General features: G+C 35.5%; 1 protein-coding gene across 2 annotated transcripts in view; it reads right to left on the bottom strand.

The window, feature by feature from the left end:
• Window positions 1–14,059, bottom strand: part of LOC117213758 (putative phosphatidate phosphatase) — a 59,551-nt gene that overhangs the window by 5,582 nt on the left and 39,910 nt on the right. The window contains exons 5-8 of one of the 2 annotated variants that reach the window (XM_033459389.1): window positions 10,329–10,386; window positions 7,869–8,045; window positions 6,853–6,948; window positions 1,308–2,138 (exon numbers count right to left, since the gene is read on the bottom strand). In XM_033459389.1, the coding sequence (XP_033315280.1) occupies window positions 2,076–2,138; window positions 6,853–6,948; window positions 7,869–8,045; window positions 10,329–10,386 (394 nt within the window). In that variant the 3' untranslated portion in view covers window positions 1,308–2,075. Of the gene's footprint in view, window positions 1–1,307; window positions 2,139–6,852; window positions 6,949–7,868; window positions 8,046–10,328; window positions 10,387–14,059 lie in introns of those variants that run through there. The other variant, XM_033459397.1, reaches the window with a different exon arrangement.

Here is a 14,059-nt window from a genome sequence, read left to right on the forward strand (position 1 = left end):
TCGATTCAACTTACTTCGCGTTATTTTTTTCTTTTTGCTTGTTTTTATTTTCTCTAATATTTAAAGAATATGAAAGACACATTGTGAAATTAAGGCTTATCGTCTTCTCTTTAGAGTTTTTTTCTTTTTTTTTAAATTATCGTCTAACGAAATCGATCGTATTTTATATTTAACAATTAACATCTTATTGACCGCCAATTTGCATTACAGCAATTAAGATGCTGGTGTTTTATTAAGTAGAAACATTTTATTTGATTTCTCGTGGTTTGGAATGTTCGTAAAATATTTTCCACGAGCATATTAATATCTATAAATATTTTACCAATTCCATTTAATTGTTTTGAGCTTGTTTCATCAACGGTAATCGTAATTTAATCTTAATTTTCCATGATAAAGTTATCGTAATTATCAGAAGATCGCTTAGTTAATACTAAACATCTAATAACGTTAATAATAAAATTATCTATGTATAACAATAGAAATTTAACAATTAAAAAATACAATATACCACCCCTTGTTCGTAAATTTTTATTTTCTATTACATTTTATAGTTCGAAGTTGGAAGTACGGTAGAATGTAAAAGTATTCATAAATTATCTAATCTAACTTATCCCATGAATCATGTTTCTCGTGAATTTTATTCGCATTTGAACGTAGTTATATCTTTATCGTCGTATAACTACACTACATATAAACAATTCGTTTCTTGATTACAAAATACTCGAACGTCATTTAATGACGTATCGATACACACAATGAATGTAAAAGACGCGTAAAAAGAAATTGAACAAATGTGGGCATATAGAAAGGGAAACTCATTTTCGAGAACACGTTGAAAGAATACAAAGATTAATGAAATATATTTTGAAATATTATTTCATAGTGATATATACTTATGTCAATTCACGATTATTGCTTATCAACTGTTTCTAAATTTTTCATCGTCGTTTGCTTCGAGTACGAAAAATTATAAATAAAAGTTCACACGAGATTACATACCTAGAATAAAATCTACTGAAAAAAAGAAAAATAACTCTTGCAATTAAATTACGTTATACATATATTTACAATACAAGTTCATAATAATTTTAACATCGTAATGTTAAAATATTTAAAAACATGTATTAAAAAATGTCTCGTTTCCTTCAAAATATATAAATATCCTTCGTCACACCCTTTATCAGCTCACCTTAAGGAATCAATATTATTTCTTTTTTTAAGCAACGTACAGACTATGTCAATTGCCAACAACTCAACAAAAGGCAAAGGTGTGTTTTATATTATTAATTTGATATTTTTGAAAAAAGAAAAAAAAAGAGTAGAATATATTTGTCACGCGCGTCATACGCACGAATTTCAATTGCGAAATACAATCATAGGAACAAGATCAACGGTCAATAAGACATTAAAATATAACATATTTATATACACATATAATATGTTAAAGATATTATAATACACTCGACTTATATCTTAACGCAGACATAAAATTAACCGTTCATACGAATAACAAGGAGAGTGCTTCGTTATTCTAATCGTAAATCAGAATACAGTAGCACGTTTCGAACGATACAATAATTTACATATCGGTCAATTCCGACAATGTTTTCGAGCTTGGCTGCAGATGTATGAAAGAAAAAAAAAGAAGAAAAAAAAAGAAACAAACCACATACTTCGTCGTCGATTTTTCGATTCGAGAAGAAAGATAATACGCTAAATCTAAAAGGTGTCGAAAGAGTATAGCGTTACATTTGTTTCATCGATAAATTGGGAATGTACTGCACGTAAAAAATCTTGTGTCACTCCTCCTGGATCTCTATTACTATCGTTTCTTAATTATGTTTCCTATTTTAATCGAATACTTTTCATTTCAGACAGAACGAAGTTTCGTAATGCTTAGCTGCACGGACGAAACTCGCAGAAATTCCTCTGACATTGTCTCTTAATTTTAAGTTTTAAACAAAGTACAGCGACGATCGTTGATCGTAAAGATCAGTTTTGTAATTCGAGTAGCTCCTCTCTTCGTTTATTTATCTCTCCCAAAAAAAAAAAATCCACCATCTCGTTTTTCATTTTTACAACATTACGGAGAACTCTTTTCTATTTAGCAGCGTTCCGTTTAACGTAAATGTAGTTTCCTGTAAAGACCACATCAATTATCTATTTCTATTTTCTCATTGTTCCAGAGCATTTACAGATTTATACCGAAAGTTTGTTCCAATGATATCGAGCCAGATAAAAATGATACGAATTCTACAATACGTGGACTCCTACCACAGACACGAATCGGCTTGGAAATATGATGGAACAAAGCTTGCAAATTATTATTATTAGCTTACAAGGCAAATTATTTTCTCTCAGAGAATATGGTCACCGTATCTATAAACTACGTACGACTGATCTTTAAGTTTTAAAATATATAGATAAAAGTGGTAAAAAGCGACACTGAAAGTTCGTTGGATTAGTATGATACGGTCTGCAAACGCAGAGCAATTCCATATTTTTCCGTTTAATGCGCGCGTAAGCATTGTTACGTTATACATACGGTTGATTGTAAGTAATCATTAATAGTATCTGAAATAAGTCTGAGAGGAACATGAAGCGATAATATTCTTGGTAATTAATTCGTAGGAGTGCGTTATTAGAAGCTACGATTGCGGTATTATTTGCGGATGAAAGCTATCGCTTATGAGAGTATTATACACGTTAGGCTGTTCGTAAAGTTACCAACGGACAACCCTATACATCTGCAATTCCAGCAAAAAAGGCAACAGCGTTGTCTTCGAGAGCAAAATAATTTTAAAGACGTACGAGGATGATCGTCTCGATTAAGAACAATCACGTTGCTTTGCGATTGGTTGTCTGAAAAATAGATTAGAGAAAAGCAAATGCTGCGAAGGAAATAGTAATTCGTTTAACGATTCATCTAGTTCGATCGAGACTGCATACGAAACTCGGATATTTTGCTAGGAATTTTCCGGATGCATCGAGCACAAATTTTATCTTAATACAACGATTCGATTTAGAAAGGAATGACGAAAACCTGAACGAATAATGCATTTACACAAGATTTTTTACTTGAAATGAAAAGAAAAATGAAGAGAGAGGGAGAGATTTGCTCCGAAGAATCTTTGCTTTCGATTATCGTGATAGTGTCGCTATAGTTAGCAAAGTAGTGGCCATGGGTGAAGACAGTAATTGAAATATCACTTATTGGTCTCTTTCTGACATCCTTTTCGTTAACGAATCGAATATACGATATATATACGATGTATATATATATCCTTTATAAAATAAATAAAGATTTCTATCTTAACATATAAACGTACACGGTTTTGTCTACTACAACAGTGTACAGGTACACAATACTTCCAGTTGATGATACAGCAATGCCGTATAGTAGAACATCACGGTTCTACTTCTACACAAGGCGAGTCACGCATTTGTTACAAATCAAACTATCGCGTTGAAACTTTCATATCACTGTACATACGATTCTTTTATACACATATAGGGTAGACCTTGAATATTAAGGATCGTCTCTTCTGTTTCTTAACTTTTTTAAAAACCTTTCCTAAATGGATTTTCCTCGAATCCTCTTTAACATTCTGTATTCGATAAACCATTTAAGAGTCCATATTTAGACATTCTTTATTTAGACATATTAAGACATTCTTTTCTTATTTTTACCTATGCAGTATTCTAACGTCGTTTCTTGTAAAAGAGATTGGCACACGCTGCAGTCTGGCGATACTTTGTTTCACGGGAAACCCGAAATATTCGAAGAGGTTCGCTTCTCGTTCGCCTGTCTGTTATTTTTCGATACGTTTTTAAATAAATTGTCCAACCTATAGTTCCATAATATCTCGTTCCATCGAATGAAACGGTGAAAGATATTTGGCTGTCGTAACGGTTTACGTGGCTCGCCTTGTGAAGCTTCAAAGCACCATGCATACGTTAGTACGCGTACATCATACGTAAATCGTACGATATAGGTACTATCGGTATAATTATATCGAAAATGATTTAGAGACGTTAGCACGCATACCTAGTACGTCGGCTATCCGAATTACGTAAAAAGTTTGAATAGAAAATCAATGGACGAGAGGGTCGTCTCCTAACTTTTCTGCTTTTTCCAACTCTTTCCTCTCGTCCTCTAAAACACGTACGTCTACTGTATAATATTTAAGAACCTATACTTTCATAATCTAGAAATGTATACAGATTCGAAATGGTTTTACGATCTACAATTGTAAATTCAAATAGGATTATACATAGCTCCGTGGAGTTTTTCTAATTTTTATTACTAATTCGCTTACTTGCTCCTTCCTTTTATTTAACTAACCATCTTTACTGTAATACTTTGCATTAAACGTTCGTAACGAACAGTCCACTTATTATTGCATCATATATTTGCTATTATAACAGATTCCATTGCTTTCGCGGGGAACCGGAGATTCGAATAAACGCGAATCTCTTCACGCTATCGGAGATCTTTCTTTACAGATATCTTTTTTTTTTCTATGTTTTCTTTTTAAACATATTCTTAAGATAATATTGTGCAAATGTATTCGTAAACGATCACATTGAACGAAGAATCAGCAGACTCGATGGAAAAGCGGTACAAGCGTATCCTTTTCTTTTTTAACAACGATACAATTATTTGTATGGAGCAAACGAACAGATTGAAAGAAATAATTCAACCCAAGTTGCGAATTTGCGAAACGTATCTGTACTTTTAGTTATTTCTTTCTATCGTTCTTCTGCCTCTTAGTAGCTTATACATATATTAGTCGTATAATAAAATGCAAAAACAATTGTGTTACTTTGTGTAAGATAATTTGTTGAAATTGTTCGACGCATACAGACTTTTCTATATAGAAATTTATTTCTATGTATCTCACTTGTACCATTTTCCGTCTGAGCCGCTCAATTATCTATATTTAAATCTACGATAAACTTGCAAACCTAACAATACGTACCATAATCGTCCAACAAGCAACGAATGATATTTGCGTGCTTCATCGTGCATCTTCAATGACATACTATAATATAGTATACGTGTAGGATAAAAAATGGTCAATACTGAAAATTTTGCTACCTCTGCGACCTTTTCAAGAAATTCGAGACTAATTAAGCGCAAAAAAAAAAAAAAAGGAAAGAAGAAGAAAATAAAATCGCCTTTCGTATCTTAGCATATGTAGTACGTTTTTTTTTAAAGTTAAACAACTTTAGCGTAAGTAGGATCAAGAGCACCAGATACCAACAAGAATATCTACGAAAATATAGTACAAGAATAAAAATGAACGTTAACACCGCGTTTGCCTGCTCTGCTCTCCAATTAAAAAATATAGCGTGCCTTCTCGCGAACAACGAGCAATATATCCTCTACAATCAGGGGAAACATATTTGCTCGCTTACTCTTTCTCCCTGTCTATAAATAAATAACGCTCAACAAGAAATAAATACATCTTCGCTGAAACTACAAACACGGTTGCATTGCCTGTACAAAAATTCTCGCATTAAACGCGACTATCGATAAGAGATTAACGATATTTGCCTATCATTGCGCCAACAACGAATTATACGTATAAGCAATAATTCGGTTACTCGTCGATAAAATCGGCTAAAAAATAAAGAGAAACATCACCATCTAAAATAGACATAAAATAACAAGAACCAGACCTGTGCTAGATCTTCCTTGAACGGACAATTTGGACGAAATAAGGGATAACGACGACGTATCGATAACACGAACGTCCCTTCAACAAAGCTAGGACATCGACAAGACACATATAATATATGTATAGTTCGCTCTTCGCTTCCACCAAAAGAGAAAAGTAGGAAAAAAGAAAAAAAGAAACGAAATACAGGTTGTCCCGGTAACCATGATACAATCGGCAAGGGGATGATTCTACGTGGAAGAAATAAGTCGACGATATAGAACGAAATTTATTTACGCGGCGCTTCGTTTTCGATAGAATGGAATTTCAGAACGTGCCGATATACGAGCTTAGCTAATTACCGATAAATACGAATAAACGATCGATGGCAGATCGTTGTATCGTTACGCGCGGAAACGAGCGAAAAATGTTCGAATAAAATCGATCCGGCCTCGTTTTCGCGAGAACAGAGTTTCCACGTGTTTAATTGATAATTGATAAACTTCCGAATTTCGTTTTCACGGTAACGAATCATCATCGTCATCATGCGAGAAGATGTTACTTTGCACTTTCCATTTGTTCTTCCACGTAGAATCGCTTGCTTATCGATTGCATCGTTAAAGGGATACTTGGGACATATAATAAAAGATGAGAGTTTGTATTAAAACTGCCCACAGAAGCTCGATGGAAAGTAGAGAACGTTGATAAAAGAAGCTTCGTCGCGAAGCATTAGTATGAAAAAGAGAAATTCGTACGTCAAATAATCCGTTCCATCCCATGAAATATTGCTGCTTTTTGCTCCTTTCTCTTTGTTTTTCTTTTCTTTTTAATTGGAATACGATCAGCATGGAACACCAGCCGATGATGATTATGATGATTATGATGGATCATGTTGAAACAGGCTACGTCTAGAAGAATCGCCGAGAAGGTGGGCGGATGATGAAGGGTCCCCAGCAGCGCGTAAGGCAGTTTCGCTGTCGAACAATAAAATTCGCGACACCAACATTCGGACACCGTATGTTTTTCGTATAACTCGACTTCAGGCGGCCAGTAGCATGTGCTTTTGTTCCCTGAGACCAGACTAGCTCCCCAGAGACAATTAGAAGACGAGTCACGGTCTTGGTGTGGTCAGCAAGCGAAGAGCTAGCTCGTTAGGTCAACAGTTGCGATTAGTAGAGCCATTATTCACCTGTGTACCGCCCCCTGTTTCGTAATCGGCTGCACGGCGTTTCTCATCCATCGAGCAACGACTCCGATCTTTGAACAGGTTCGCCACGCAGTTCGCCTGCAAAAAAATCATTCCAAGATCGACTGATTATTATTAGCCGTGTATTTGTCCGGGAATTACGCGAGACGTTCAAAGGCCACTATCGATCAACTCGGTAAATTGAAAAGCGAAAGAAAGCGACGGTCACTTGTCTTTGAAATTTACCAAACGCTATTTTTCAAGTTTGTCCGTGAACTTGCGGAAGTACTTTCTTTTCCTTTCTTTTTGTTTCTCTTCGTTTTTAAATTGGACGTTAATCGTGCAGGTGAAATTGAGGAAATTGACAGAAAATAGAGTCGATCAATTTCGCTTCTGGGAGGCTCGCATATGTCACATATGTAGATCACACGGCTGCAAACACGATAATCCACGATTTGTTCATTTTCTAGCACGTGATATCATACAACGAAATAAATCACGTTTTCTGTTTTACACAGGGAAGCTGTTTTAAATTTCGATGTTCGATATCGATCGATCTTCTATTACCAAAATTGTCCCTATATTTGATTTTGGATTGTTAAACGTACATTTTCGCATCCTCTTCGAAACCATCAAAATATTGCTGGTCGTAATATAACAACGTTAAAACGTAAAACGTTCTTTTCGTTTCCAATTATACCGCGTTAAAATTATCTGCCTCCTAATCGCGAAGCGACGTTAAAATAGAAAAATCAACGGATACGTATTCGCGTTTCTCTGCTGTGGTTTTCGTGCACAGGCTGACCCAGTGAAATTTCCCTCGAATAAATAGAATGCAGATGAATTAGAGCTGCATCGTATGTACGCAGAGCGTCTCGGTATTGCCGATTAGTTTCCACGAGCGAATACGGCCAACGGAGGTCGTAAAAGTTCGAACTCGATACATCGTATATTTCATATTCACGATCGCGTGTAATTTATGATCGCACAATGGGATAGTTAAGGAGAATAATACTCACCACGACTAGTGCCACGATGGTACCAAGGGTCGAGCCGGCCAGAACATCGCTCCAGTGATGTTTATAATCAGAAACTCGTGACAATGCCGTGAACCAGGCCATAAGTATACACAGAAGTTGCAGGAAGTGTTTCAACAGCTTGCTACCCTTCCATGTCATCCTTAATTGTAAGTACAGCTATAGAACACCATAGAAACAAAACAAACATAGAGAAATTGCACACACACCATCGAAAGAGTTATTATGGAAATGGAACGTTTTTTGTCCTCGTAACGTGGTATTGTCAACGCTGTAAAAAAGCAGAGAAAGTAAAAGGTGTGTGCGATGCAATCTGCGAGATAAAGGCGGAGCACAGTAGGTTGGCGATGATGAAACGTGGTTTTTCGAAAGTGTGAAATTAGCCAATCGTGTGTCACGCGTACGTCGATCTTTTCAGCAGCGAATTTAACTCTACCGTCAGTCTCGTATTTTCGTATCTCAATTTTCCTCTTCGGTTCCAAGCTAATTACAATGGAAAAAGATGTTCGACGTTGTAAGAAAATATCTAACGGGAGATGACGCGCGTCCAGTGCCAAGAAATTCCACGGTAAAACTGTTAGTTTTTTCGTTCGGTTTTCCGTTAGTCGAAGGTACCGATCGTCGGGATATTTGTGTAAACTTTTTCTAAATCTGAATCTGAGAAATACGTTACAAAGGCTGTTGGAAGTATGAATTTAACACTTGACAAGAGAGAATATCGTGTAAATTTACGTACAAATGTTAGGACATGTGAATGATTGTTCAAATAATGTCGATTTGTAGATGGAATTTACAAGATTGTTGATTTTCGATCGTTGATCTTGCGAAAGAGGAAAAAGCTGGAAAGTACCATCGATCAAACGATAGTTCGCACGATGTTGATCCGTGAATGGAATTCACGAGACTGTTGATTTTCGATTGTTGATCTTGCAGAGAAAAGCTGGAAAGGGGCATCGACGGAAACGTCTCGAAAGGGATTATTGGGAATATTTCAGGATAAACAACGTTGTATGGTTATTCGTCGCTGCAAATAAAGAGAGTGAAGAGGATAGACGATTGGATGCTGCATAAACGACGGACAGCAGTTGAAACGAGCGGTGACAGTAGCGTCGTTATTCTCAAAAAAGAAACACAACGAACTGAAAATAATTGTCGATTTTCCGCTTACCACTCGTCATTTATATTCATGTATTCGTAATTATTTTCGAACTTTTGTCGATCTATTATCATATAAATTGTTTTCGAGTAAAAAAATCGTAAGAACGCCGGAAAGATAAAAATATATAGAATTCTATTTAACGAAAATTACGATAGCTTCGAATTATATCTTTAAATTATGTAAATTGCAGCTTCTTCGTAAAACAATTATCGTTAGTTAACGGTCGATACCAAGTGACCATCGATATACATAATCATTTGGTTAAATTCTCGTAAAAGTAATTGAAAAATTACAGGCACGTTAACGTAATAATAAACGTTCTGTATGCCAATGATGTTGAAATTAAAAAGGGAATAAATATGCACAAAGACGTCATATAAGGTGGATTTTTTACGCACGTTACGTAATGCTTGATATCATAATGATACACGCGTGTAAAGAAATAACAAAAGTAGTCATTTACACACTTACGTTATGGTACTCATTTATTTCTCTGAGTTCTTCGCTTCAGATATAGAGAACGACACAAACGTTAAATAAGCATTTCATAATTTTGCTCATGACAAAGTAAAAGAATCTTATATCATACCCTATAACTTGCAACCAGCTTGGAAAGTAAACGCTGAACGTAATTAACAAGAATGTGAATTTTATTCGCTCCATCTGTTTAAATACGATTTTTAATTTCAATCGATGGTTTCTGTCGTGTATATTTTGTATTTAAAGAAATTTAAAGAATTTGATAAACGTTAAATCTCATCCGTTATCTGTTTAATTGACAATTAATACGAATCACGGAACAGATAATACAAGATAAGAATAATATTTTAGATCGATAATGTACATAACGATATTTTCACTGCGTGAAACTAACGTTGCAAGCAAAACACGAAACTTTGGTCAAAATAAAACTACGCGTACTATTCTCTTTTTCCAAACACATAACGTTTAATGAAAATAATTCTACGTTTTAATTTACGAAAATTTACATATCTAACGAGTACGCGTAATTATAAAAATCATCAAGCACCATAATGTAAAAAATCACAGTGAGCTTGGGATCGACTCTTTTTACTTCCAACTTAGAAAATAACAGAAAATAAGTAATTACCATTCGACTTTGAGAAAGAAGATAAAAATTCCAAACCATTAAGCAGATATCCCGTTGCTGCCATTCAAATTTCTCATCGTAGAAAAAATAAAAAAATGAATCGATAACGGAATCAGGCGATCGTACATAATCATAAATTTGAAGAAAAAACGAACGAAAAGGAGGAACTTACCGCGAGGTAGATCATCGTGTAGGCCGAGAATGACGAGTGTCCTGAGGGAAAGGATAATCTGAAACGATCAACGTTATAAATTATAGCGTGTCAAATAAATTTCATACGTTGTTCCTATCAAAATTTTTCTTTGCTCAAAGAAAAGCTATAGAAAAACTGTACTACTCATAAATAGATCGCGGATATTCCTGCAGCTTTACATTTTTATAAACACATATTTCTATGAATTTACTGTACTCCGCATATTTATACACAGACTTTCGTACACTATGTACATTCCACGAAGTTCTGTACATTGAAATTTCCCATTAAAAAATTTTTTCTTTGCTTAAAGAAAAGCTACAGAAAAACTGTACTACTCATAAATAGATCGCCGATGTTCCTGCAGCTTTATATATTTATAAACACATATTTCTGTGAATTTGCTCCGCATATTTATACACAGACTTTCGTACACTATGTACATTCCACGAAGTTCTGTACATTGAAATTTCCCATTAAAAAATTTTTTCTTTGCTCAAAGAAAAGCTACAGAAAAACTGTACTACTCATAAATAGATCGCGGATATTCCTGCAGCTTTATATATTTACAAACACATATTTCTGTGAATTTGCTCCGCATATTTATACACAGACTTTCGTGCAATTACGTACATTCCACGAAGTTGTGTACATTGAAATTTCCCATAAAAACTGCATAAACATTAGCAGTGTGCTCGCGAGGTATATTAATATGTTTGACCAATTAATTAAAAGACAAGAAAGGATTGATAAGTTTGTATTTTTAATATTATTAATCGATCTTTAACAGAAAGCACGTTGTTGATTATAATATAATACATCAATTCTGAGAATATATATAATAAAAATGCCCAATACGATAGAAATAAGGAAAAGATTGAAAAGTTCGCGGAAGTTAGTATGACGTGGATTTAGTCTAACAAAGATCGCGTTATTGGTCACAATATAATACGCCAATTTTATAAATACGATATATCGATAGCCAAGATAATAAAAACACAAAAAGAGTCTAACCAAGCCAGTACACTCATTTGCTGATGAGATCCATTTATTATATAATTACCAAATTTATCATTGGAGCGCGAATACTTAGGCGAATTAAAATTCCTTTTAAAGAAATTCAAGGTAAATAGAAATTCGTTTCATTGTCCAAATATCATAACGGCTACTGTCATACGCATTGTGCGCGCTCTTGTACCTTTAAATTTCGCACAAATGCATAAAAATTCGCGGTCTATGTTATCACAATTACTTGCAGAACGCGTTGTAATACTCCGAGACGTTCAACCAGCCAAGTTTCTACAAAGAAAGGACGGAGAAGTTCGCGGAACCTTAAGCGATGGCAATTGAATCGAAAAGAGGTTACAAGCCAGTTATTATGCTTATAATATAATACATCAATTTTATAAATATAATACAGCGACACATGTACAACAAAAGCAGAAGAAGAGCCTGCTGTTCCAGGCAGTACACGCGTTTGGTAATAGGACCCTATTAATTTTATCAGGATTAATTCCAGGGCGTGTTCCGTGGCGATTACAATCGAGCAACGCGTACCCCGAAGCGTGGATCGTAAAGATTCGGCGGAAGATGTTCCGATGGGAGTACCGAGACGAACAGCAGGATAAAAGAGGAAGAGAAAGAGAGGATGAAAGAGGAAGAGAAAGAAGGCAGGGGCTGGGCGAACTCAGGCTTCTATCTGTAAGAGTAATTGGCCATCAAAAAACTGCACCTTTAATCGGACATTATCTACCCTTTCCCTCTATTTATCTTTTTCTCCTTTATTTTCTCTTTTCTGCGTCGGCGCCGCGGCAATATTTGCCAAGCTCGACTTTTTAGTCCCTTTTAATGCGTGCTCGTGGGCTGTTTCGTTCCGGTCGATTGTTTGAATAAGTAATTATTCGGGGAAACTGCTTTCCCCTGCTCTCTTTCTTTTATTCTTCGATTAAGATGCGTATCCGTCGTGGAAACTAATTTACCTGCTGATAATTGCAGCGTTTATTAGCCACTTCAGATTACTGGAAGATAAAGAGGAGTGGAGATCAGGGAGCTATCCGTAGTGAGCATTTTATCGCTTTATTCTGCTGGTCACGCGGTATATAAAATGTAATCCCTTTTAATACCGTGTGTTTTGAATAATCATGTAAATAGAAGGAAGACTTAGTATTACACGTAATAGCTTCTAAACTGGAAGAAGAATCTTAAGTAGAATAGACATTTATAGTCGGACAACGACGCGTGTTCCTCCGGATGTTCACTGTCGCGGATAAGATCGAAAGCTTTCCGTCAATTTGTCATCAGAATGTAAGATCTGTTTATAAAAGAAACTTTTATCTTTACTTCTCTACCGTTGATTTCTGCCGTAGTAAAGCGCAGAGTACAAATCGAGATTATACAATCTGATTCGAATCTAACCCAAACAATTTCAATCACCTGCGAACCGACAGTGTCAGTGGAGAAATAAAATACGCGGAGTAAAATACGCGCGAAAAAGAGAAACAAAATAAATATACGATATAGATAGGAATATACAAAAATAAACACGATAAAACGTATTACTACCGGGTGTCAAAAGTGATAAGAAGTTGTTGAATAACCTTGATATTTAAGGCACTGGCAGCAAACTCAACAAAGCCTGCTATCTTCCAAACATATTCGACGCTAACAAACGAGACAGTTCCAAACGTAATAACATAATGGTTTCTAAAAAACTGGCATCCTAACCGACACCGAATTAAGGCAATTCGCAGAAGGCACGATGAGCACGAGGCTAAGCGTGGTAGAAGTACTATAGTCCGGAAGATGAGGAAACGCTGGTCCCCTTTGGTTGAACGAGCCGGAGGGTGGGACGTATGAATGAATTCTCTGTCAGCCTTTTATCGTCGATTCTTCAAATCTTTCTATACATAAAACTGTCCCAGCACACGCAAAGGGCGGATGAACCGTGATACACTTCGGTGCGTCTACACTGTCGGTCAAAAGTTAGGGATCACCTGTTTCGAGGTTGCAACTACCTCGTTGGTTTCCATCCACGAACGAATCGACAGAAATTGTCAGAAATAATTATCAGTAGAAATATTACCGGATTGATAATCCTAACAGCGAACATTATTCTTTTTACGTTCGTAAGATAAAGAAATATTTTGTAATTCAACTTTGATTAGAAGATCGTTGATCGACTAAAGTAGACCAAAAGGTTATCGATTAAATGAATGATAAGCGCAAACAATAATCTATTCTCGTTTTTTAATCCATTGTCGTGTTTATGCGCGTTGTTCTTTGTGTCCCAGTTCTTTCGTTGTCAGCATATTTTATAGGTCAAGATAAGGAAAAAATGCCATATAAGTATATGTCATTGAAAACGTTGTTAAAGAGTTGCAGTAAAAAAAAAAAAAAAAATAAAGAACGACGTACGAAATGAGCGATACCGAACGTGCATTGCCGCCGCACAAAGTACGAATAGATCAGGGACATTTACATATAGTAATAATCTCAAGGTATCATAATACTTGTACGACTTCAACTTCAACGCAGTAAACGAGAACTGCGAAGAATAACAAATTCAATCTTTTGCCGCTGTCACTCTTGTATTGACAGGAATGGTAATCATTTTGAAATGGAGTTGTAGCTGGATCTATAGAAGAAGTATTGAACATAATGCTTCGTGACTACTACTGTATGTAAATATGCCTGATCTATTCTTATCTCGT

Source organism: Bombus bifarius, unplaced genomic scaffold (genome assembly GCF_011952205.1).
Source record: "Bombus bifarius isolate JDL3187 unplaced genomic scaffold, Bbif_JDL3187 scf7180000007970, whole genome shotgun sequence".
Taxonomy (NCBI): domain Eukaryota; kingdom Metazoa; phylum Arthropoda; class Insecta; order Hymenoptera; family Apidae; genus Bombus; species Bombus bifarius.